This window comes from Prionailurus bengalensis, chromosome D4 (genome assembly GCF_016509475.1).
Source record: "Prionailurus bengalensis isolate Pbe53 chromosome D4, Fcat_Pben_1.1_paternal_pri, whole genome shotgun sequence".
In the NCBI taxonomy this organism is placed as follows: domain Eukaryota; kingdom Metazoa; phylum Chordata; class Mammalia; order Carnivora; family Felidae; genus Prionailurus; species Prionailurus bengalensis.
Window position 1 is genome coordinate 57,309,557 of NC_057359.1, and position 25,092 is coordinate 57,334,648.

Genomic DNA, 25,092 nt, shown 5'->3' on the forward strand with positions numbered 1-25,092 from the left:
TTGTTTGGTCTCATTCTTTTGCTTTTCTTGAGCTATTATATTCAAGTTCTAACATCTTAAGTCACATGATTGAAGACACAAAGGTAGAAAGTAAGATGGTCCTGTCAACATCCTGAGATCAGGATTGAGAAGGGAGCAAGTTCTCATTTTCACACAGCAAAATCATATAAACCACAACTATTCAGACTCTCTCAGGACAAGTAAAAGGCAAGTGTCTTCCCATAGGGACCACTGTAGGAACCTCCAGTGGGCTAAGGTTGAAAGAGTAATTTGCTTTTGGCATCTGACATCCTTCAGCATTGAAAGCAATATGTAAAAGCACACCAAACTGAGTTTGCCAGGCTTAGAAAAACTTCATTAGAGAGCTCTATACAAATGGCAGACTTGCTTTTTAGGGCTAAGGAGGACCAGAATCACCCATAAGATGACACTAAAGGATCTCTGATTCTATGAAAGGAAGGCATTTGGATGTCTATGGGATTCAGGGGACAGCATAGTCCCAACTCGGCAACTAACTATGTGGTCTTGGGCAAATAACTTCACCTCAGTGCCTCAATTTCCTCATCCTCAAAAATGTGATCATGTAGTACTCTCCTCAGAGGGTTGTTATGAGGATTAAATAAACTGCTACACATAAAATGCTTAGAATAGTGCCTTGCATGTAGTAAATATTCAATAAATGTAAGTTTTATTGTTGATTTTATTATCATTATTATTAATAGCATCAATAAAGAAAGAATTCTGTGCCTGAGAATAATCCCATATTGATCAGCCTTGCCTTCTTTGCGTTCTCTAGGTCTCAAAGAAAAGTAGGGGACAAACACTTCTTCCCCCCTTCCCACTCACCCCATGGTGGAGGAACTATGGCTTTTTCCTGTTTCAAGGAGTGGTTTTGGTCTTTTTTGTTAAGATTAGGAGGTGGAGTCTTTTGTTCCTCTAATTGCACTTGTTTTCTTTTACTTGCAGAACAATACCATCAAGACCTCAAGATATAATGTCTTTAACTTCTTGCCCCTAAACCTATTTGAACAATTCCAGAGACTTGCAAATGCATATTTCCTCATTTTGCTGTTCCTCCAGGTATTGACTTTGGGGGCCTTTTCCACAGAGCATTTTATCAGTATCTCTGGGGCCTGGTTGTGTAATCAGTTCTTCCCCTCCCTAAACTGAGAAATGTCTCTTTGGATAACCAGCAAATGAATGGGCTGGAATGTCAGGCTGGTCCTATAGAGTAGGACAAGTTCACTGAATCCCAAGGAAGGGTTGCTCCCTCATCATGGCTGCATGGCCACACTTCAGCTTGACCCAGCAGGCCACAGACTCTTTACCCCAACCATAGTTACAACCCCATTCCTCATTTGTTGTCCCAGCCTCCCTGACAGAAAGCTAACAGAGAGGAATTCTGAGAAAAGAGAATGATTTAGAAGATAAGAATACAAGCACAGGGCAAGGAAGCAGGGCAGGGTCGGCCCAAATTAGGAGAGAGGGACAGATTTTCTCATTTCCCCTTGTGCTGAGGGATGGGATATGGTTTTCCGATGTCCACTTTTATCTCCCAGCCCCTACAGCTCCTTGCCAGAACCTTCATTATCAGAGGAGAAATAGCCCTTTGCCATCAAGACAAAAGTAGTGAAGTTCAGTACAGATGGGTGGCAACTTACCGTATCCTCTTCTTTCATCCTTTCTTGGGAGTTGTTTATTTATATTTACTCCTATATTATATTACTTATATTTCCACAACAGTGAAAAACAACTATGATAGTTGAAATCATTATGAACCTGTGGAGGTGAAAGTGGTGGGGGTGGTGCTGAGGTGAAATACATTGTCCTTTAAGCTTTCTAACCTAAGTTTCTCCCTCCTTCCCTCTCACAGTTGATTCCCCAGATCTCCTCCTTGGCATGGTACACAACTGTGATCCCCCTGATGGTGGTGTTGTCCATAACAGCAGTGAAGGATGCCATCGATGACATGGTGAAGTGGCTTCCTGGGCCTCTAGTGTTTCACTGACCTAGTCTGGCTGGGGGGTCAAAAGAGACTTCTCAGAACTACCTAGTGCTAGGAAGAAGCACTGGATTAAAAGAGATGTTTGCTTCCTTAACCATCCCAGAAGAAAATGTAATTCCCTTAGCCTCAAGATTGATAGTCTATGCATGGCCAGAAAGGGGCAGTGCAAGGCCTTTCTCTGTCTTCCAGTGCCACCATTTAGCCCCTTTTCGGGGCTTCCTTCCATTTCCTTTTTAATAATCCCCCTCTTCCTTCACTTTGCTTTCTCTGAGTTTGCTCTCATCTTTCTTCCTCCATTCCTCCTTCTCCAAGTTTTATATTCCTCTTCCCTTCCTCCCTGTCCACTCCTCCCTCATTGCCCTGTTCTTATTTTTCTTCTCCCCTTTCCACATTCCCCTTCTCCTCTCTAGCTCTCCCTATTTCCCTTTCCAGTTTTCACTTCTGTCAGGGATGCTCAGCTAGGAACTCTCTGGTTTTAGAGCACTTCACAACATAAACAGAGGCCAACTCCTTTGCTGGCCTTGGAGGGAAAAACTGGCTTCCAACGAGTGCTGCTTGGCATCCTCTTTGCTCCTTACAACATCAAATAGTCAGCATACCGCCCCAGTACCAGGTCTGCTAGTGGGATTTAGAAAGTCAGACCTGTTGACCTGCCTCCATCTTCCCTCAGAGAGTCCTTCTGATTTTGCCAGAATGGATTTAAAAAAATTTTTTTTAACATTTATTCATTTTTTGAGAGACAGAGAGAGAGAGCAAGCAGGGGAGGGGCAGAGAGAGGGGGAGACACAGAATCCGAAGCAGGCTCCAGGCTCTAAGCTGTCAGCACAGAGCCCGATGTGGGGCTTGAACTCAGGAAACGCGAGATCATGACCTGAGCCAAAGTCAGACGCTCAGCTGACTGAGCCACCCACGTGCCCCACCAGAATAGATTTTTAGACCAAACTTTGCAAGCAGGATGTTTCTTTAGACTTTTAACTCTGCAACTCTTTTAAACCCAGAATTAGCCATGTAGTGGTTGTTTAGTCACAATTCAGATGTGCAAAAAATGTAACTTTATTTCTCTATAACTGAACTCAGTATAACTCACAACCACCACCCCGCCATCCCGAACCTTTTTAATTGAGAGCTGAAAGCTAGATTTGCCAATTCAGGATAACCCAGTTACTTCTGGGTTAGAATTCAGTTTCTTTAAGATAAGCATTCTGCCAAATTCAAGATTCTCTCTGCCCTTTTCATAGTCCTGCCGTTTTCCCAGGGAGTAATCTCAATTGGAAGTAGAAGATTCATGTGAGCATCAGTACATGCTCTGTATTGGTCCCTCTTCTATTTGGTCTTTGAATAGAAGATCTGTGTTGCTCTTTCCTTATTGCATCTACTGTAGAAGCTTCTAAATGTTGACTATGGTGGGGGAAAGTTTGAGAATTCTTAACTTTCCCTGCTCCTACCAAGGTGTTTGAGATTCTAGTCCTGTCCATCATTTTTCATTCTCTCCTCTGTGACTTTTGACTAAATTGTTTGTTCTCATTCCCCCAGGCTTTGGCTTTTGATATTTAAAACCAAGATTTTGTCTCTTTCTTCTCCCTTGGTTCTTTTTCTGACCTTCTTCCCATCTTCTCTGAGACAATCAGCCTCTTACCCTGGTTTTAATGGTAGAAAGGCTTTGGGAGGTAAAGAAAAATTATAAATAAGAAGTACATTGGGTAATATTTCAAAATATTAAACTATTAACCTTCTACATGCAATTTACTCTTCTCCCATTTCCTGAACATTGTCTTGTGTAATTTTAGAAAAGGCACCAAAATGACAATCACGTCAACAACCGTTCTGTAATGGTGGTGATGAATGGCAGGTAAGTTGTAGAGAAATCAGTTTAGGTAGGACCAGCTCTGGCTTAAGGTTGTCCTTGCTAAAGCTTGATGTGCTGAGTGCTTTGGAAAGGTAATTCAGGACAGTGAAAAGAACCTAGGGTTGAACATAAGAATTTGTTTCTAGAGCTAGTATACCCTGAATTTGCCATGTGACCTCAGACCTCTCTCGGCCTCGTATTTCCTATCTATAAAGTGAAGATAATATTCTCTACCTTAGAGGATTGTGGCAAAAATGAAAATGAAATAATATATATTAAGGCCATTAACAATTTATGACATATAAATGATTATTATTAGTGCAGTGGTGAACATGGAGATAGAAATCTGTCTTTAGAACATCAGTAGATTCTGACATGCCTTATTGGCCATTCTACTAAATAGTCTTTGATCAGGTCATCTTGTGTTAACAATCTAAAGAAAGTATTGGTTTTGACCCCATTACTATGGTGTTTGGTCATAGCTATCTAAAGTGTTGTCAATAGGTAAATGTTTATATTTGATGATATCCTACAAAATTTGAGCAATTTACCTTTGGCAGGAAAGCATTGAGGCAGACATAATTCCTATATAAAGCAAAATATGAAGACTATCATAAGAGACACAAGAAGTTATAGGAATTAATAAAAAATGAATGATCATAGCTAGTTAAAGAAATCAAGGAAGACTTTCTGGAGGAGGTAAAGTCTATGCTAGGTCTTAAGGGATGGGGAAGAATTCAACCAATAGAGGTTGTATAAAAGAAAAAATTACAAGTGTGCGCAGTAGCATGACTGCAAATTAGTACAAACTTGAAGGAATTCAAAATTGAAGTCCAGTCTTTTTCACAGCGGCCCTACAGAATACCCAGGAGCTATGGTTTTAATCATATAATTCTATTATGTGAAGTTCTTGGGCATTTAATTCTGTTATTTATTGAGGCTGCTAATTCTTACTCATGGTGGATTATTCCCTCAAGTGTTTTGGTCTGTTGAAGCCTCTCATAAGATGCCACCAAAAAATGCAATTATGATTAAAAAGAAAATTTAAGGGGCACCTGGGTGGCTCAGTCCGTTAAGCATCTGACTCTTGATACTGGCTCAGGTCGTGGTCTCTCGGTCCTGAGATTGAGTCCTGCTTCAGGCTGAGCATGTTGCATGCTCTCTTTTTCTCTCTCAAAATAAATAAGTAAACATTAAAATAACAATAAAAAGAAAAAAGAAAATTTTAAAGAAAGGAAGAAAGTAAATAGAAATAAAAAGAAAAGACAAAACTGAGTGTATTAGAAATTTGCTAGGCTAGGGAGTTACTGACCAAATGGATTTCATCAAATGAACTCCCCAAGTAGTTTGAGCACTTGGGTTTCGAAAGACTATTGGAAAAGAATTTTCCATAGAGTGGTTTTAGGATGGGAGGTCACAAGCAGGGCCTTGTTAGACTTTTTCACTCAGTGAAGCTGGTTATTGAAACAGTCTGTATTTCAGAAAGTGGCTTGTCTTTTCTAGAAGACATGGTTTTCAGTAGAGCTGCTATTGAAAAAGTTGGTTTTGCAAGTTGTGATTTCTGTCATTTTCATTTCTCAATAACTTTGGCTACAAGCACATTGTTGGTAAAATTTTCTTTATGAGAATTCTAAATGTCCTGGGTTGAGGTTGTACCATTTCTGAGGGGTTTTGTGTTTGCTTCTGCCAAGTAACTCAAGGATATCACCTGCTGAAACCTAATTTTGAGGAATTGTAAATTTGGATCCCACACCTCACAATGTTACAGATTCTTAGGGGAGAGTCCTCTATTCTCTGACCCCCAACCTTCTAGAGTAAGATAGACAAACTTTCTTGCCAGTGGGTTGATTTTTTTTAGACCCCCTTTTACCTAATGTTGTTGTCCTTTCAGAGCTTTATGAGGGGTCCTTAGTTCCAACTCACTGCCTCTCAAGATCCTAAGGCTTCATGCCCTATCCCTCTAGTGGACTAAATTAAAACTAATTGCTTATCATTAAGATTGACAATCCCTTTGCTCACTCAGAGCAAGAACTTCAGAACATGCTGACCTTTTAATTTTTTTCCTGGCTCTACTTTGTGGTAAACATAGCCTTGCTTTGGGAAAGAATGTTCACTTTATTATATCTACCATTTATGAGTGTTTGTAGTAGGAAAAGTACCAGTATATTACAGAGCTTCAGGAGGTACCATTCACATAAAACAGAATATAATGTGAATGATCTCTTCTGGAATCAAAACACTGCCTTCTCTAGCTCTCTGATCTATTTTTTGGTTTGTTTGTTTGTTTGTTTGTTTGTTTGTTTTGAGAGAGAGAGCATGAGCAGGGGAGGGGGTGGGGAGAGAAAGAGAGAATATCCCAAGCAGGCTCCGTGCTGTCAGCACAGAGCCTGATGCAAGGGGCTCAATCTTAGGAACTGTGAGATCATGACCTAACCCAAAATCAAGAGTCAGATGCTTAACCAACTGAGCCACCTAGGTGCCCCTCTGATCATATTTTCTAAACCAGAAGTTAGAATGCAATGCCTGGAAATTAAAAATGTGCTTATGGCGCAACAGTACTGAATATTTTAAATCAGAAAGGAATATCTTCCCCTCTTCTAAATCTGGGACACATGATTGTTATAATGTTCAGGAACAAATTGCTAATAGTTTGACAGCTCCTTGTATCATAAAATAGAAACTTTTAATTCTTCAGGAGAAGCCAGAATGTTGTAGCCCTTCTTGCCATGTTTTACTGGTGAAAATGACGGCTGACAGAGTGCAAAGTAAAACAAAGTAAAGCAAAATACAACAGATATTCAGATGTCTTTCTCCAACTCTTGTAGCTATTCCCCTTCAGTACTATATAGCAGGTTTGAAAATTAGTAACAAAATAAGTAAACATATTATATTTTATCTGCATAAAGATGACACTTGAAACCAAGGGAAGTGGGTGCCTAGGTGGCTCATTCAGTTAAGCATCTGACTTTGGCTCAGGTCATGATCTTGCAGCTCATGAGCTCAAGCCCCATGTTGGACTTGTGCTGACAGCTCAGAGCCTGGAGCTTGCTTCGAATTCTGGGTCTTCCTCTCTCTCTGCCCCTCCCCGACTCATGCTGTCTGTCTGTCTGTCTGTCTCAAAAATAAATAGAAACATTTTTTAAAGCAATTTTAAGGGCATCTGGGTGGTTCAGTTGGACACTTAACCAACTTCAGCTCAGGTCATGATCTCATGGTTTGTGAGTTTGGACTCCACGTCAGGCTCTGTCCTGACAGCTCAGAGCCCAGAGCCTCCTTCAAGATTCTGTGTCTCCTTCTCTCTCTCTGCCCCTCCCCAACTCGTGCTCTGTCTCTGTCTCTTAAAAATGAATAAAAAATGTAAAAAATGTATTTTTTTAATTTAAAAAAAAACAGAGAAGGAGATACAAGGATATATAAATAATGGCTTTACAACAAGGACTTACATTTATAACATACAGAGAAAATTTAATTTGGAATAAGATTTAAAGAAATATAACCCAGAGGGAGTGCCTGGGTGGCTCAGTCTGTTAAGCATCAGACCCTGATTTCAGCTCATTATCTCAAAGTTTGTGAGATGGAGCCCCGAGACAGGCTCTGTGCTGATAGCGCAGAACCTGCTCAGGATTCTCTCTCTCTCTCTCTGCCCCAACCCTGCTCGTGCTCACACTTGCGTGTTCTCTCTCTCTTTCAAAATAAATATTTTTTAAAAAAGAAATATAACTCAGGAAGTGGAAGAAGATTATCTAACTGAATTTATATTAAAAGACTTTTTTTTTTTTAAATAAAAGAAATTTGGCCCTTTTCAAAGAAGTTATCTTCCCAGTAAAGGTGTCCTGGGAAAACCCGTGCTCTGGCAAAGTGGTGATGTGTGTCATGCCTGCAGATAACAAGGCTTCATTCAAAGGTGAAACATACAATGGCGTTCAGGTGTGCCTTCTCTTTGCCAGCTCTTTGGGTGCTTGGCATAACAGAATTGTTACAAAGAGGTAGCTCATATTTCCAAAATTCTTATGGTACTGTGTATATCTTGCTTCGTTCTTTATCAGAAAGGAAGGATTTATGGGCTGTATGCAATTGGGGAAATTGAGGTACAAAAAACAGAAGGGGAAAGAGCCAGTAGTATTATAGAATCTGCTTCTACTGCCAGCTGCCTTTTGTGGAAGTGAGGATTTGAGGGGTCAAAAGTAATCCAATTTTAACATAAGTAAATAATATTGGTACAACCATATATGATAGGATATACATTTTATCTATCAAAAAGAATGAGCCATATCTTCTATAAGTACTCTGCAAGATATGTTATTACATGAAACATGCAAAGTGCAGCAAATTCTGTATTTAGTGTATAACTTAAAAAAAATTTTTGTAATGTTTATTTATTTTTGAGAGAGAGAGACAGAGCACGAGTTGGGGAGGGGCAGAGAGAACCGGAGACACAGAATCCAAAGCAGGCTCCAGACTCTGAGCTGTCAGTCTGATCTGAGGCTCGAACTCCCAAACTGTGAGATCATGACCTGGGCAGAAGTGGTACCCTTAATCAACTGAGCCACCCAGGCACCCCTCTAGTATATAACTTGTATTTATTTTTTTCTTAATTTTTTAATGTTTATTTATTATTATTGAGAGACAGAGAGAGAGTGTGAGCAGGGGAGGGGTAGAGAGAGGGGGAGAACAGAATCTGAAGTAGGCTCCGGGCTCTGAGCTGTCAGCACAGAGCCCAACGCAGGGCTTGAACTCGCAAACTGAGAGATCATGACCTGAGCCGAAGTCAGTCGCCTAACCAGTTGAGCCACCTAGATGCCCCTCTAGTGTATAACTTTTAAATGTATATGTTGTATCATTTGGATTGATATTTTCTAGAAACAAATACAAAAATTTGCATTTGCTACCTTGAGAAGCAAAACTAAAATCTGGGGAGAGAGAATTTTTCTTTTTACATGCTTATTTATTATTTGAACTATTTTTTTTTTACCATATGCATGTATTACTTTTAGTTAAAGAATAATTAGGGGTGTATATGACTACATATGCATTTTAAAGAGTTTTAGAAAATCCTTATAACCTGAAGTCAAGAGAAATGGGCCCCCTTCTTGATTATAGCAAGGATGCATCACAAACCACTTTGGTTCTTCTATACGCCTTGACTTCATCTCCACTTTTTTCTTTTTATTTCTTTTCTTGACTGTGAAAGCAGGGCTATGGGGAAATTCTCAGAACAGGCATTCAAGGCACATTTTCTTACAGGATAAAGGAGGACAAATGGATGAATATTCAAGTGGGAGATATAATAAAACTAAGAAATAATCAGCCTGTCACGGTGAGTACCTCTGTGCATGGTGGTTTTCTTCTTTTTGACTTGAGTGGGTACAGAGGAACCCTCTCAGCACTTCTGCTGCCACTGCTTTTGATGACCTCTGTCTGCTTCACTGTGCATCTGGAGATGAATGGCTCCTGTACGAAGTTTGTTTTTGTCTGCCTCCCACCATAGCTACAGATAAAGAATGACTAGCTTTAGGAGAGGGTGAGTGTGGTAGCAGCAGTGGATCCTAGACAAAGAGTGTAAACCAAATATCTGTAAAATTCTTAGGATGAATATCTGTTTCTGGGGTAATTGCTTTTTTTGCCACTGTAATATTAAAAGTCTGCCTTCCTGCTTTCCTTATCTTCTCTGACTTTTCTGACCATAGGCTGATATACTATTACTCTCTAGCAGTGAGCCTTACAGTCTGACGTATATAGAAACAGCAGAACTTGATGGGTAAGTGTTCTTTCCTGATGGTCATTTTAAGACCATTGAGCCAGCTTAGAGAATTTCTCACTGAGGGAGAGAATGATGCAGGGAATGAATTTTATTCTCAGATGGAAGTGCCAAAGATACTAGATATATCCAGATAAGAGAAAATAGGAGGCCAGATCCTTGGGATTTCAAGTCTAAAACTGAGCTCTTAGCAGCAACAATCTTGCATCCCCTGGGTGCAGAATAAACTCTGTATTCTCCATCTCTAAACTGGAGACACTCTCACTGTATTCAGTAATGCTGAGTAGCAGGAAAGAGGTAAACAGAACTGTAAAATTTCTGAATAGAGTTCCAAGGTTTCCAGTGGAGGTTTGGGGGGTGGGGAGGATGAGTACGGAGGTAATTATTTACTGATAAAATACCACATTCTGTAAAGGATTTAAATTACAAATTCATTACCGTGCAAAAGCTAAGGTCTTAGGAGGATAGAGGCCATCTTCAGGAGCTTGTCCTGTGGAGTTTTGTATCAGTGGCATTCTTACAACTATTCCTCTTGGTGCCCAAGCTTTCTGAAATGTGGCTTCCATTTTTGTTTCTGTCTCTATGCATTCCTGTATCAGCAAATGGTTAATTGGGATTCCTTCATGGGTCCTATAAATATTTATGAGGTGAGGAGTATGTTTACTTGGAAGTATGTGCAAGCTTCTTAAAAGGACCTGCTCCTTATTCTTGAAGGGAGCAGGTGCCACCTTCAGGTTGTTTTGTGATGTCTCTTCAGCTTCATGTAGAGCACCTGACCAGCAAGATTTCCTGGATTGGTTAAAATATTACTAGTGTATTGCAGGGAATGAGAGCAGAGAGATAGGGGAGTGAGTGGGCTAATGCTCAGCTTCCTTGTGAAGCCATCTACCTCAGTACTGTCCTAGAGAGAGAACAGTGGGGGTCACTCTTAGAGCTCAGACCTATAGCCCAAGCTCTATTGGCAATATCTATTTCCTGAAATCCGAAGAAGAAGAAGACTTAGGCTGCTGGTGTATGTATGGCTTGTGCTCTGGTGACTATGTGTCCTTTGCTATAGTGAAACCAACCTGAAAGTGAAGCAGGCCATCCCAGTCACCAGTGATTTGGAAGATAACCTGGAGCTGCTTTCTGCCTTTGATGGTGAGTTAGGAAGTACACTCACCCACCCACATTTTTATCCATAGAGGACTGGTTAAATAAAGTATGGCACATCCATACATTGAATTCTACATAACTTAGTAAGAACAATATGCAAGTTGGTATTTAGTCACATGGAAAAAATATCCACAACATGTTAACAAGTGAAAGAAAACGATTATAGTAGGCTGCATAGTATATATAACATAAGCTTATTTTTGGAAACATATATGTTTATGAGTACATGTATAGAAAAAGTTGGAAGGATGTACTTCAAAAGATTAACAGCACTTATCTCTAGGCAATTTTACCTTCTCCTGTCTGCTTTTAGTATTGTATATGTATTTAGTATTGTATATGTATATGTCCTTTGTAAAAAGGACATATTCTATTTTAGTAATCAAGAAAAGGCCAAATTATTTCATTTTGAGAAAAATGCTAGATTTGCTTTAAGTTAAGTAGTTTTTTAATTTCTTCAGATTCAGAGCTCATATTACCTGGTAGTACTGATGGTGATAAGTTATCATGTGGGTTTTTCTCTCTCTGAATGACCCATGTCACATACAGAATTACTCTTCTTTGATGCCCAGAAACCTTTGTCCGCCTTTCTAAAGGGAGCTGGTAATCAGTGGGCAGCAGTTAAGAGAGGATAGGAAAAAGATGTATGTATTTTGAAAGAGGGATGTTCTTTCCTCTTGTTTGTTAAGCCTCTTTCTGTCCTGTTAGGAAAGGCCTGAGATTACAGACCCAGGACTCTTTCTCCTTCATTTTTCTTCAGGAAAAGTGACGTGTGAGTCTCCCAATAACAAGTTGGACAAATTCACAGGAATACTGACTTATAAAGGAAAAGACTTCACCCTGGACCATGACAAGCTGCTACTCCGAGGCTGCATCATCAGGAATACAGATTGGTGCTATGGCTTGGTGATTTATACTGGTATGCCTCCTTAGAGTCACAGCAGACTTCCATTCATGACCAATTTGTGCTTATTCAGTTTCTAAGTTGTAGATATGGGACTCAGAGATATATCAGAACACTATGGCTTTGAGACAGATAGAAAAGGAGGGAGGTAGATGGATAGATGAAAGATTTAAGAAAAAAACCTTTTTTCTTAGGAAAAAAAAATTTTTTTTTTCCCCAAGCAATGAGCTGCCAATGTTATTAGCTCTGCCTTTGTTAAAGGAAGTCTTTATGTTACAAGACCACAGGACATTTATGTCTTTCTGATCATATCTGGACACAAGAGAAGGTATACACATAGAGTGTACATGGAATTAACATGTAAAAGGGGAACATGTGAAAGGAGAGAGTATATATATGGATTACTCCCAGGAGAGAATACACACGGTGTTCATTATGGAGAAGAATATGAAATAAAATGTGAGGGATTCATGGCAGAGAAAAAGCAGTGTGGATCATTAGAATTGACCCCTCTTGTTTTTATAAAATTTTTTAATGTTTTTATTTATTCTTGAGAGAGAGAGAGAGACAGAGTGAGTGGGGGAGGGACAGAGAGAGAGAGAGACACAGAATCTGAAGCAGGCCCCAGGCTCTGAGCTGTCAAAACAGAGCCCAAGTGGGGTTCAGACTAACGAGCTATAAGATCATGACTTGGGCTGAAGTCAGACGTTCAACCGACTGAGCCACCAAAGCACCCCAAGAATTGGCCCCTCTTGAGATGTCATTTAGAACTATAATCCCTTATGCTTAGTGAGGGATTTTCTTGGGTTATTCTTGGTGGTTCAGGAAAATGGAGGAAGAAGCTTCTGTGCTACCTACCCTGTGCACTTGGTAACAATGGAAATTGATGACAACAACCATAGTAAGCAGATAGGGAACACTGAAGATAGCATCAAGGAAGATTTACCACAGTGAATACTATTCAACTCAGAGCTCTCCTTCTAGAGAATTCACTCCTAGACATGAGGATCCTATATGCCTCACTTCTGTGGAAAATAATTGGAACCAAGCCATAGAAAGAAGCCTAAGAGTCCAGGGAGGCCTTAGTAGAACTTTTTTTCATTGGTTCTTGAGCTATAATGGTGGCTTCTAGGCTGACTAGACTCAAACCCCAAAGATTTGAAGTACACTTATTTTCTTCACTGTACTTCAGCAGCTACCCCTATACATTGCCATTTATAAAAAGTTCATTTTTCAGCAAAAGGTTTTTTTCCCTAAAGTAATAGCAGTGAGGTTGCCAACCAGCACAAATTTAGTTAAGGTTTCCCTCTGACTCTTCGTTTACATGGTAGCAAAAAATCTTTTGGGGCTTTGGGAAACTCAGAGCAGAAGAGAACTGATAACCACTTAAGAGCATCTTGAGGTATTCAGTGCAGAATTTAGTTGCTCTTCCCGCTACATGATACCCAGGTTCAACCATGATCTCCACGTCCTCCTTGAAACTTGTGGTAAGGTCATTCTTTCTAAGGACCCTTGGAAGATTCTGCCCCATGTAGCTGCCTGGCTCTGAGCCAAACTTCTCATCCCTTCAAGCCCTTCAAGAAATGCTTGAGAGGAAAGAATGGCATAGCTTATGCCCTGCATTCTCGGTGTTTGCCTACATTATCAGGGAAGTTCTAGTTCCCCCATGTGTAAACATTAATGAAATTCCTTCATTAGAATACATGTAAAAATAACAATCAGATGGTAAAGGCCAGAGAAATTGCTATTTATACTTTCTTCTAAACTGCTTATGTTTTGGTCAGTAATATTCACTAAAAGCTCTTTACTTCTGTTTACTATCTGCCCTGTCATGAGGAAATACAATCTCTGTCTCTCAGACCCAGAAAAGCCCCGGCTTCCATCTCAGAAGTCACTGCCATTGCCTTTTCCATTCTTCCTTTCCCAAGTAGAAACTTGAAATAGAGCCTGGCCCAACAGTAGTTTTCCTCAAAAGAAGGTAGAGATCTCTTTATCAGAAAATCTCTTTTCTAAGCTAAATAAACCAGATGATGATGAGAATGAAGCTTGTGGCTCCTAGTGTTGAATTACTATATTGTACACCTGAAACTAATATAGCACTGTATGTTAACTGGAATTAAAATAAAAACTTAAAAAGGAAGAAGCTTGTGGCTCCTATTCTGACTTAACTCATCTATAAAAAACTAGACTCTCTGAGGTACCAAAAAAAGAGGAATCAGGATTGGTGCACTTTGCAGAAATAGTTGTGATTATCCTTAGAAACAAAATGTTTATTTTTTGAGTTATTGGCACCAAGTATGAGCCTTTCTCCAGGGCTTTATCCCCTGGCTTTGGCAAGAGGTTTGATTAGGTAGTCATAAAGGTATATTTCAATGCAATATCAATCCTCTGCGTATATTCAGTGATTCTAAGAGCTGGTCTTCCTGTTTCACTTAGGACCAGACACCAAATTAATGCAGAACTGTGGAAAGTCCACCTTTAAACGGACGCACATGGACCATCTCTTGAATGTCCTTGTGGTCTGGGTAAGTTGAAGACATTTTCAACTTCTTTACAAGTAGACATGTTTTTCTTCCATCCATAGCAGCAGCTGGCATTTCCAACTTGGAATTTAGTTGTTTGAAAGACTCAAACAGTTTTAGTATGCCATTTACTAATGTCAGAAGCAAAAAAGAATAGAGCCAATTGACAAGGGAGTCTGTTCTCTAGTTTATACCTGTTAGAATGATCACAATTTGTTTAAGATTTGATGCTTTGATTAATGGTACTGGAACAGATCAAGAACCCTGCTTTAGAAATTGACACAATTATTTTCCCATAACCTATTTTACTCATGGATACTATAATAAAACTTTACTTGAACTAATAGAACACCTTACTTAAACTGATGATTTTCAAACTGTTTCCTTAGAGGAGTCTGCTGCAGGGGGAATTGAGATCAAGTGAGTTTTGTTCTGGCTCCCTCATTCTGATATTCTCACTTCAAAAAGAACAGCTTCACATTTGTCTGTTCTGTAAGATACCAGTTGAAAAATAAAGATCCTGCTGCTGAGAAATGAAATTGGAAAAGCACTCGACAGATAATAATAGCTTTGATAACAGAAGTTTAAACTGAAGACTAATTTCCCTGCTATCCTATACAGGTTGTCCTTATTCTTGTTAGATATAGACATTGATTTCTTTACTTATACAATTTCTTTGCATGACTGAGCAATTTCAGTGCTGCCTGTACTTAATTCTATGACTTTTTATTTTTACTCTATTGCTTAGACTCTCACAATTCAAAAATGCCTTTTGTTTCTGTGTATTTCTCACTAATATCTGAATTATAAACTGCCTCTTCTCCATTATTTATTATGGGAAATACTGCAGTTCTTTTCCTAAATCCTTTGGATTTAGTAAATGGGGTTTTAGAAAATTAGGAAAGTTCATTCAGCTTTGAGACCAGAAGCTAGTATCCACTATATTTCTTTCTACTACTACCTGCATAGCTTTTAGCAGTAGAAATAAAGTGACATTTCCTGGTTTCTTAATGAGGAAGACAGTCACATTTGAAAATTCAGGAAAGTGACATGGGCAAATATGCCGCTGACTATATTAGGAACATCTATCATTAGTCACTAAGTTAGGTCATTTAGCCTGGGCTTGTTTTCAAAACAAAATGTCTCCCATATGCCTAGGAAGTGTCACCTACTTGTTTACCTCTCTGAAGGTCAGTCATAATACTTGACATCTGTTAGAGTGATTTTAACTTTTTAGAATATTCGTTATTCACTTAACTGTAGCCTCACTACATCCATGACAATAAGCAAGTCCATTTGACAAATATGCAAATTGAGACACAGTAAAGATAAATATCATAAATAAAATCCTACCGGAAAATAACAGCAAAGACAGGTTTATGACTCATTAAGTCATCAACTTGTAGTTATTGAAAATCTATCATGTGCCCAGTATATGCCAGATGTTGTGAGAATCACAAGGATGTATAAGATCTGGGTGCAGCCCTCAAGTGTATAAAGGGGGCAGTGCATCAATATGTGTCAGATGTTTTACATATGTAATTTTATTTAATCATCTCATCTATCCATCTAGGCATAACTTTTCAAAATCAATGCTCTTTCTGCTATACTTGCTGCCTCCCTGGGAAGGCAAAATGAAAACGCACGAGAAGTCCTGCTTAACAAGGCAGATTGTGGGGCGCCTGGGTGGCGCAGTCGGTTAAGCATCCGACTTCAGCCAGGTCACGATCTCGCGGTCCGTGAGTTCAAGCCCCGCATCAGGCTCTGGGCTGATGGCTCAGAGCCTGGAGCCTGTTTCCGATTCTGTGTCTCCCTCTCTCTCTGCCCCTCCCCCGTTCATGCTCTGTCTCTCTCTGTCCCAAAAATAAATAAAAACGTTGAAAAAAAATAAAAAAAAAAAACAAGGCAGATTGACCTCATACCAAAAAATTATAAAATTAAAAATAAAATCTCCAAATTATGGGAAGAGCCCAAATGTCCATTGACTGATGAATAAAGAAAATGTGGTAGATAGAGATAGAGTCAGAGAAAGACAATTATCATATAGTTTCATTCATATGTGGAATTTAAGAAATGCAATAGATGAACATAGGGGAAAGGAAGGAAAAATAAGATAAAACAGGGAGGTAAACCATAAAAGACTCTTAAATACAGAGAACAAACTGAGGGCTGCTGAAGGAGAGGTGGGTAGGAGATGGGCTAAATGGGTGATGGGCATTGAGGACGGCACTTGTTGGAATGAGCACTGGGTGCTCATATGGAAGTGATAAATCACTGGGTTCTACTTCTGAAACCAAGACTACACTTTATGTTAACTAACTTGAAATTAAATTTAAAAAAATAATAAATTACAAAAAAAGAAAATCCCACAAGCTTCTAGTGAGGAATAAAAGATCATATACCAGGATCAAAAACCAGAATAGCATTGGCCTCCTCAGCAGCAACAGCAGAAGGTAAATATTAATGCCTTCAAATATGTGCCAGAAGATTGTTTGCAGCCTATAATTCTAAATCTAGTAAAACTGTTAATAAAATTCAAGTATAAAGAAATATCCATATGTGTAAAGATTCAAAAAATGTATTCATCCTGTATAATCTCTTAGGAAGCTCCTATTGTGTATACTCAAGCAAACCAAGAAAGTAAACTAAGAAAGAAGATAAGGAAGCCAGGAAACATGGAAGTGGGTGAAAAGAAGTCCTAGGATGATAGTTGAATAGCAGGCCTAGAGAAGGACCATAGAGATATCTGCAGGGGTGGGGGGGTGGGGGTGGGGTCTCCAGAGAGAAAATGTAGTTCTCTGCTTAGGTTCTCACAAGATAGAGGCAACAGAGGGTCAGTGTAAATGCTGGGGCAGCTGAGCTGGTAGAGTAGCTGCTATAAATGCCTATATTTGAATGGTCATTCATGCAATCTTTCCTTCAGAAAGTGTGAAATGTTGTCTGAGGTACTGTATTCACTTTTGGGCATCAAGTTTAAAAGCGTTGAGAAGCTTCTTGAAATGACTATAAGGAAGTACAAACAGGAAATAAATGTGTAACAGCCCTGGCAGAGGATGAACCATCAGTAGACCCAAGATGTTGATGAGTTTTTAGAAGGCAGAAAGCGGATAGATTATATACTTTTTAATGTTTATTTATTTATTTTGAGAGAGTGAGCAGGGGAGGGGCAGAGAGAGAGGGAAACACAGAATCCCAAGCAGGCTATGTGCTGACAGCACAGACCCCATGTGGAGCTGAAACTCAAAGAGTGTGAGATCATGGCCTGAGCCAAAACCAACAGTCAGACGTTTAACCAACTGAGCCACCCAGGTGCCCCTAGATTATATTGATAGACAAACCAGGGTAGTGAAAGCTTCAGTGCAAATGCATTCTTCCTGGTAGAGCTCAATCATAGCTCCAAGCTAACATTAGCAGGTATGAAATGTAGGGGTGGTATATGGAATAATGGTCAAGATAATTAATTTAAAAACTGTCCATAAAACAACATGGGCAATAATTGGTCCCTATACCATCCTGACACCTGTATAGCATACATATAGTAATAACAAGTGTATTTGCCTTCCAGTCTCAGAAGGGAACTGCTTTCTAAAGAAATGTAAAAATTATCTCAGAAGGCTAGGGCTTCTTTTTTTTTTTTAATTTTTTTAATGTTTTATTTATTTTTGAGACAGGGAGAGACAGAGCATGAACAGGGGAGGGTCAGAGAGAGGGAGACACAGAATCTGAAACAGGCTCCAGGCTCTGAGCTGTCAGCACAGAGCCCGACGCGGGGCTCAAACTCACAGACTACGAGATCATGACCTGAGCCGAAGTCGACCACTTAACCAACTGAGCCACCCAGGTGCCCCAAGGCTAGGGCTTCTGATGTGGGTGTCGTCACTTCAGAGTAAAACCCACTTTATTTCAATTTTAAGGGATTCAAATGTGCTTTCATGTTCCTTGTGTACCTGAGGGTGAGGCCCATCAAATAACACATACTACCTACCTACATAGAACTTGTGCTTCCATGTTCCTATTCAGGAGAGTGGCCTACTGGGGAAACAAAATTAACCAAAGGAAACAAAACCAACCTATAATGATCAAACTACTCTTCTCCTCATATTTTTAAGTGTACTAGAGGGAAAACAGGAACACACAAGAGGAGGAAGAGGGTGAACAAGTAAAATAACTGACCCTGGAATAGACATTATAATTCAGGGAAGAGAAAAGAAAAGAACTTTTGAAAAATTCTTATTACTATTCTTAGAAGAAGAAATTGCAGGGGTGCCTGGGTGGCCCTGGGTTAAGCAGCGGACTCCAGCTCAGGTCATGATCTCACGGTTTGTGAGTTTGAGCCCCGTGTCAGGCTCTGTGCTGACAGTGTTTGAAATTTTTCATAATAAAAAGCTTTTTAAAATCTTATTTTCTGAGAATGGTCTCAATTATACCTGCTCCTCCTGCCTTTTACATCCTTGTCTTCAAAGATTTGCCCATCAGTGACCTCACTTCAATAATGGAGTGATTGAAAGCTCGGGTTCTGGAACTGGTTCAAAACCTGTCTCTCTGGGCACCTGGCTGGCTCAGTTGGAGGAGCATGTAATTCTTGACCTTGGAGTCATGAGTTCAAGCCTCATGTTGGGTGTAGAGATTACTAAAAAAAGATAAATAAACTTGAACACAAAAAAACAAAAACATGTCTCTCCTAGTTAGTAGCTAAGTGACTTTAGGCAAAATACTTTTCTACTCTTAATGTCAAATTCCTCATCTATTATTAAAACATTTATAAATATAAAATATTTAAATATTTAAATAAATAATATAGACAGAGTACTAAGCACAACTCCTGGCACTTAATTAGTATTTAATGTATTTTAATAACTTTTAGCTCACTTCAAATCCCAAGGATGCCCAATGGATACAAAAATACATATTCAGAAGGGTACATGCACCCTGATGTCCATAGCATTATCAACAATAGCCCAACTGTGGAAAGACCCCAAATGTCCATCAGCTGACAAATGGATAAAAAAAGAAGTGATATAAGTAATGGCCATTTTTCTATGCCATTTCAAAATTTTAATTAATTTAATAATGCAGTTTTTCTTACTGCATTGCTTAGCACCTCTAGTACAATGTTGATACTATCAATTTTTTTTCTGACTTGAATGGAATTACATTTAATGTTTTACCATAAAATATGAAGTTTGCCATAGAGTCTGGTAGCTCACTTTTATCAAGATATATTCCGGGGTGCCTGGGTGGCTCAGTCGGTTAAGTGTCCGATTTCAGTTCAGGTCACAATCTCGCGGTCCGTGAGTTCGAGCCCCGCGTCGGGCTCTGGGCTGATGGCTCAGAGCCTGGAGCCTGCTTCTGATTCTGTGTCTCCCTATCTCTCTCTGCCCCTCCCCCGTTCATGCTCTGTCTCTCTCTGTCTCAGAAATAAATAAACTTTAAAAAAATAAAATAAAAATAAAATAAAAAAATAAAAAAAGATATATTCCTAACTTGCTTCACTATATACTAACTAATTTGGATGTAAATTTTAAAAAATAAAAAATAAAGTTAAATTAAAAAAAGATATATTCCTAACTTACTAAGGGTATTTATAGATGTGGAATTTTTATTTGGTCATCTTTTGAGATGATCACTTTTATGCAACTTTAATCTGTTAATAGTACTGAATCTTATTCTTAGATTCTGTAAAGCTAATGTATCTTTATATTCCTGTGATAAACCTAATTAGACAAAAGATATTCATCTCTTCATATACTGCAGAATCTAATTTGCTACTAATTATTTAACATTTTTGCATCTTTCTTCATTAGTAAGACTACCTATAATTTTATTTTTGGTGTGCTATAATTGTATTTTAGAGCTAAAACTATATATACGAGATTCGTAGAATGCGATGGAAACATTTTTTTTAAGCACGTGTTCCTGAACAGTTTGTATAACATAAAAATTATTAAAATTATAAAGAAATTGTATAAAACTTGTTTAAAAAAAGATGTAGAATATATGTATATATAATATATGTATATATATTATATATATATTCATATATAGTGGAATATTACTCCACAATCAAAAAGAATGAAATCTTGCCATTTGCAGCAATATGGATAGAGCCAAAGTGCATTATGCTGAATGAAATAAATCAGTCAGAGAAAGACAAAATACCATATGATTTCACTCACATGTGGAATTTAAGAAACAAAACAGATGTTGACATTTGTAGGGGGGTTGTGGAGATAGGGAAACAAACCATAAGAGACTCTAAATAATAGAGATCAGACTAAGGGTTGATGGAGGGAGGTGGGGGGGGGGGGATGGGCTAGATGGGTGATGGGTATTAAGGAGGCCACTTGTTATGATGAGCACAGGGTGTTGTATGTAAGTGATGAATCACTGTGTTCTATTCCTGAAACCAATATTGCACTGCATGTTAACTAACTAGAATCTAAATAAAAATTTGAAAGGAAAAAAAGATTCCAAGGATGGCTCGTGCTGGGCTTTCTTTTCTGTCCTGTACTACTGCCTAGAGCTTGTGAACTACAGGATGCCCCTGCCCTCCAGGAAAAGAGAGAAGCTTTGTTGAGAGCTAAATGTCCAAAAGTAGACATGAAGCAGCACATGCCTTAGATAACATGTTAATTTAATTCTGTTTCTGATTTCCAGATTTTCCTGTTTTTAGGCAGCATGTGCTTTATCCTAGCAATTGGGCATGGCATTTGGGAAAACAAAAAAGGCTACTACTTCCAGAATTATCTGCCATGGGAAGAATATGTCCCTTCATCAGCTGTCTCTGCCATCCTCGTATTCTGGTCCTACTTCATTATTCTTAACACTATGGTGCCCATTTCCCTTTATGTCAGGTAAGCTTCTTTGACCACTTTGTGTCGTAGGGGGAGGAGCTGACTTTATACATCCTGCTTAACTCCCCAACTAGAGTGTAAATGTTTGGGAAGCATACACTGTATGCTCTTTAACTCTTTACTTTCCACAGTGCCAGTGTACAAAACACTCTGAGAAATGTCTAGAGATTGTATTAGTGGTTTCCATATCCAGAATACTGTACTAGATACTATGAGTTACACAAAGAGAAAACCATCCCTGCCCTCAAATAGCTTATAATGTAACTAAATGAGACATAGAAACACATGCAGTAATTGAAAAAATGCACACAGATTTGGTGATGCTGAAGCATAAGTCAGGCAGCCCCTAGTTAATCAATGACATAGGTCCCAAACATACATTTGTAAATCAGTTAATCAGAACTCACATTTGTTTTCCCCCAGAAACAATGTGGCAAATGGTATTATGGATGTAATTATGACCTAAGTTCTGGGTTCTAAAAGTTGTAAAAGAAAAGAAGGATGTTTCCTTTGCCTTTTCATGGACAAAAATTTGAAATGGGTCAAATAAGCCTTTGAGCTCCTTTTTCTATTTTCATCATTCCCTTTCACATACACACATCCAAACACGTTTTTATATCCTTCTTTCCAGGTTTCCTAAACCCTGCACTGTGACATTCCAACCTGAAAAGCACCCTGCATGACTAAATTATCTTATTAGTTTAATATTTATTGAGCACAGCACCTACTATGTGCCAAGCACTATACTAGGTGCTAGAAATAGAAACATAAATCATAAGACAGCTCTTTCTGTAGATAAGCTTACAACATAGCTGTGGAAATAGATACTTAAGTAATTATGGAAATGGAAATGGAAATGGAATGGAATGGAATGGAAATGGAATATGGAAAATGATGTAAGAGAGATATATAGGGAGTGCTATGGGAGACTGGAAAAGGAACAGGTTGGTTCTACCTGGAGAGGCTTGGGGGATTACAGAAAAAGTAATAATCAAACTGGTATTTGAGAGAAGAGTGGAATTCATCACGCAGAAAATAGCAAAACAATATTGCAAACAGAAAGATCAGCATGTGCAAAGGTTTGGTGTGGTCATAGAACAATGAGTAGCCTCGGCTAAAGTGTTGGATGATAATTCAGTATCCTATCCAGGAGAGCCTTAAATGTCAGGCTAAGGATTTGGATGTTTTTTTTAATGTTTGTTTATTTACTTTTGAGAGAGAGGGAAAGCGAGTGCACAAGCATGGGAGGGGACAGAGAGACACACAGAATCTGAAGCAGGCTCCAGGCTCCAAGCTTCAAGCTGTCAAAGTAGAAAATGAACTACTGGGACCTCATCAAAATAAAAAGCTTCTGCACAACAAAGGAAACAATCAGAAAAACTAAAAGGCAACCGACAGAATGGGAGACAATATTTGCAAATGACATATCAGATAAAGGGTTAGTATCTAAAATCTATAAAGAACTTCTCAAACTCAACATCCAAAAAACAAATCATCCAGTGAAGAAATGGGCAAAAGACATGAATAGACACTTCTCCAAAGAAGACATCCAGATGGCCAACCGACACATGAAAAAATGCTCCACATCACTCATCATCAGGGAAATATAAATCAAAAACACAATGAGATACCACCTTACACCTGTCAGAATGGCTAACATTAACAACTCAGGCAACAACAGATGTTGGCAAGGATGCGGAGAAAGAGGATCTCTTTTGCACTGCTGGTGGGAATGCAAGCTGGTACAGCCACTCTGGAAAACAGTATGGAGGTTCCTCAAAAAACTAAAAATAGAACTACCCTACAGCGCAGCAATTGCACTACTAGGCCTTTATCCACAGGATACAGGTGTGCTGTTTCGAAGGGACACATGCACTCCCATGTTTATAGCAGCACTATCAACAATAGCCAAAGTATGGAAAGAACCCAAATGCCCATCGATGGATGAATGGATAAAGAAAATGTGGTATATATACACAATGGAGTATTACTCGGCAATCAAAAAGAAGGAAATCTTGCCACTTGCAACTACATGGAACTGGAGGGTATTATGTTAAGTGAAATTAGTCAGAGAAAGACAAAAATCCTATGACTTCACTCATATGAGGACTTTAAGAGACCAAACAGATGAACATAAGGGGAGGGAAACAAAAATAATATAAAAACAGGAAGGGGGACAAAACAGAAGAGACTCAAATATAGAGAACAAACTGAAGGTTACTAGAGGGGTTGTGGGAGGGAGGATGGGCTAAATGGGTAAGAGGCACTAGGGAATCTACTCCTGAAATCATTGTTGCACTATATGCTAACTAATTTGGATGTAAATTTTAAAAAATAAAAAGTAAAATTAAAAAAATAAAAATAAAATTATATACAACCCCCCAAAAAAAGCTGTCATAGTAGAGCTGATGTGGGGCTCAAACTTATGAACTGTGGGATCATGACCTGAGCCAAAGTCGGACACTTAACTGACTGAGCCATGCAGGTGACTCCCAAGGAGTTTGGATTTTATCCTAAAGGCAGCAAAGATTTTTCTAAGGAAAGAAATGATATGATTAAATGTTTGGGTTTAGAGAAATAGCTATGTTGGTTGGTATGGCAAAGGAAGGGAGGGATCAAGATTCAGTGCTTGAGGACCTGTAGAGTCAGTAATGTGGGCTAGAGCACTCCTGCCTCACCTGAAATTAAACAAACAAACATGTTGCTCAATGCAGTTGTCTTTTAGAAGTGACCAAAACTAATATACATTAAGCACAAATGGTGATAGGAAGGAGGCCCATTAAAAATCTTAACTATTTTAAAATGAAGATGCTTGTTAACCATAAAGAATCTATAATATGAATTATTTGGAACAGAAGAGGAATGTGATAAAGGCAATAGGGAAAATTCAGGTAAAGTGAAGAGGACACTATTAGGGGGAGAAGCTACCCCACAGGCAGATTGCCCCTGCCAGGAATTTTATCAGGTCAGCTTCTATGACCTGTTTCTGATTTTCACAGATCCTTCCCTTCTTCTGAAACAAGTTTCTGAGTGTTTAAGTTTCTCTTCCTTGCCAGTGGATTTACATGACAGCCACAGTAATCCTCTAATTAAGCCTAAACAGCCTTTTACTAGGTAGTTCATAATTCTACCAGGCCTTGCATTACTGCAAAAGTTCAAAACTTTTTATTTTTCCTGGATATGTTTTGGAAGAAGAAAAAATGAAAGGGGGTTATGCCTCAGCAAAATTAATGAAGTATATCCGGATCCAGATGGTAAAGTACTGAGTGAAAATGGTCGAGATCAGATTTACGTTGGGTTGGCTGGTGGGAATGTCCTTCAAAATCCATGGTAGGTTCCCAAGGAGAATATTCTGATTTTCAGATGCTGGCCCTGACCTGTTAAGAAGGAAACCAGGATTATGTATTTGATATGTTCTAACCCAGGACGCTTCTTTTCTTGCTTTCTCCATAGTGTTGAGATAATAAGATTGGGCAACAGTTGCTATATCAACTGGGATCGGAAGATGTTTTATGCACCAAAGAACTCACCAGCACAGGCTCGCACCACCACCCTTAATGAGGAGCTTGGCCAGGTCAAATACGTGTTCTCTGACAAAACAGGAACCCTGACTCAGAACATCATGGTTTTCAATAAGTGTTCTATTAATGGGATGTTCTATGGTATGCATGTCTTCCTGCTTTCCCTGAGTCCTGGGGAAATTCTACTTTGCAGATTGTTTTCAAGAATAATCTGCCTCTAATTCTATATACCTCTGAAATTCACATTTATCTCTTATTCTCATAACCTTCTTTACTCATTAAACAAAGATCACCTACTCCATTCAGTTGCTTACCAAAAAGCACTTATTTCACACCTTATAGAGGTAATCCATTGTGTTGGACATTGGAAATACCAAGATGTACAAGACTTAATCTCTGTCCTCCAGGAATTCCCAATGTCTTGAGAGGGGTCAGTTCACTCTCATATTAAATCACACAGAGAAACCAGATATTGTTGAAGCTGCTAATCTCCTGATTCCCCCTCAGACCAATAAGCAGTCTTGAGA

At 38.9% G+C, this 25,092-nt stretch overlaps 1 protein-coding gene across 1 annotated transcript in view; it reads left to right on the top strand.

Annotated features, from left to right (window-relative positions):
- Nucleotides 1-25,092, top strand: part of LOC122474406 (phospholipid-transporting ATPase FetA-like) — a 71,940-nt gene that overhangs the window by 18,007 nt on the left and 28,841 nt on the right. Inside the window, exons 3-12 of the mRNA XM_043565283.1 lie at nt 967-1,080; nt 1,874-1,972; nt 3,793-3,854; nt 9,096-9,168; nt 9,539-9,609; nt 10,667-10,749; nt 11,525-11,683; nt 14,105-14,193; nt 20,848-21,044; nt 24,498-24,706. Coding sequence (XP_043421218.1) covers nt 967-1,080; nt 1,874-1,972; nt 3,793-3,854; nt 9,096-9,168; nt 9,539-9,609; nt 10,667-10,749; nt 11,525-11,683; nt 14,105-14,193; nt 20,848-21,044; nt 24,498-24,706 — 1,156 coding nt within the window. The remainder of the gene's footprint in view (nt 1-966; nt 1,081-1,873; nt 1,973-3,792; nt 3,855-9,095; nt 9,169-9,538; nt 9,610-10,666; nt 10,750-11,524; nt 11,684-14,104; nt 14,194-20,847; nt 21,045-24,497; nt 24,707-25,092) is intronic.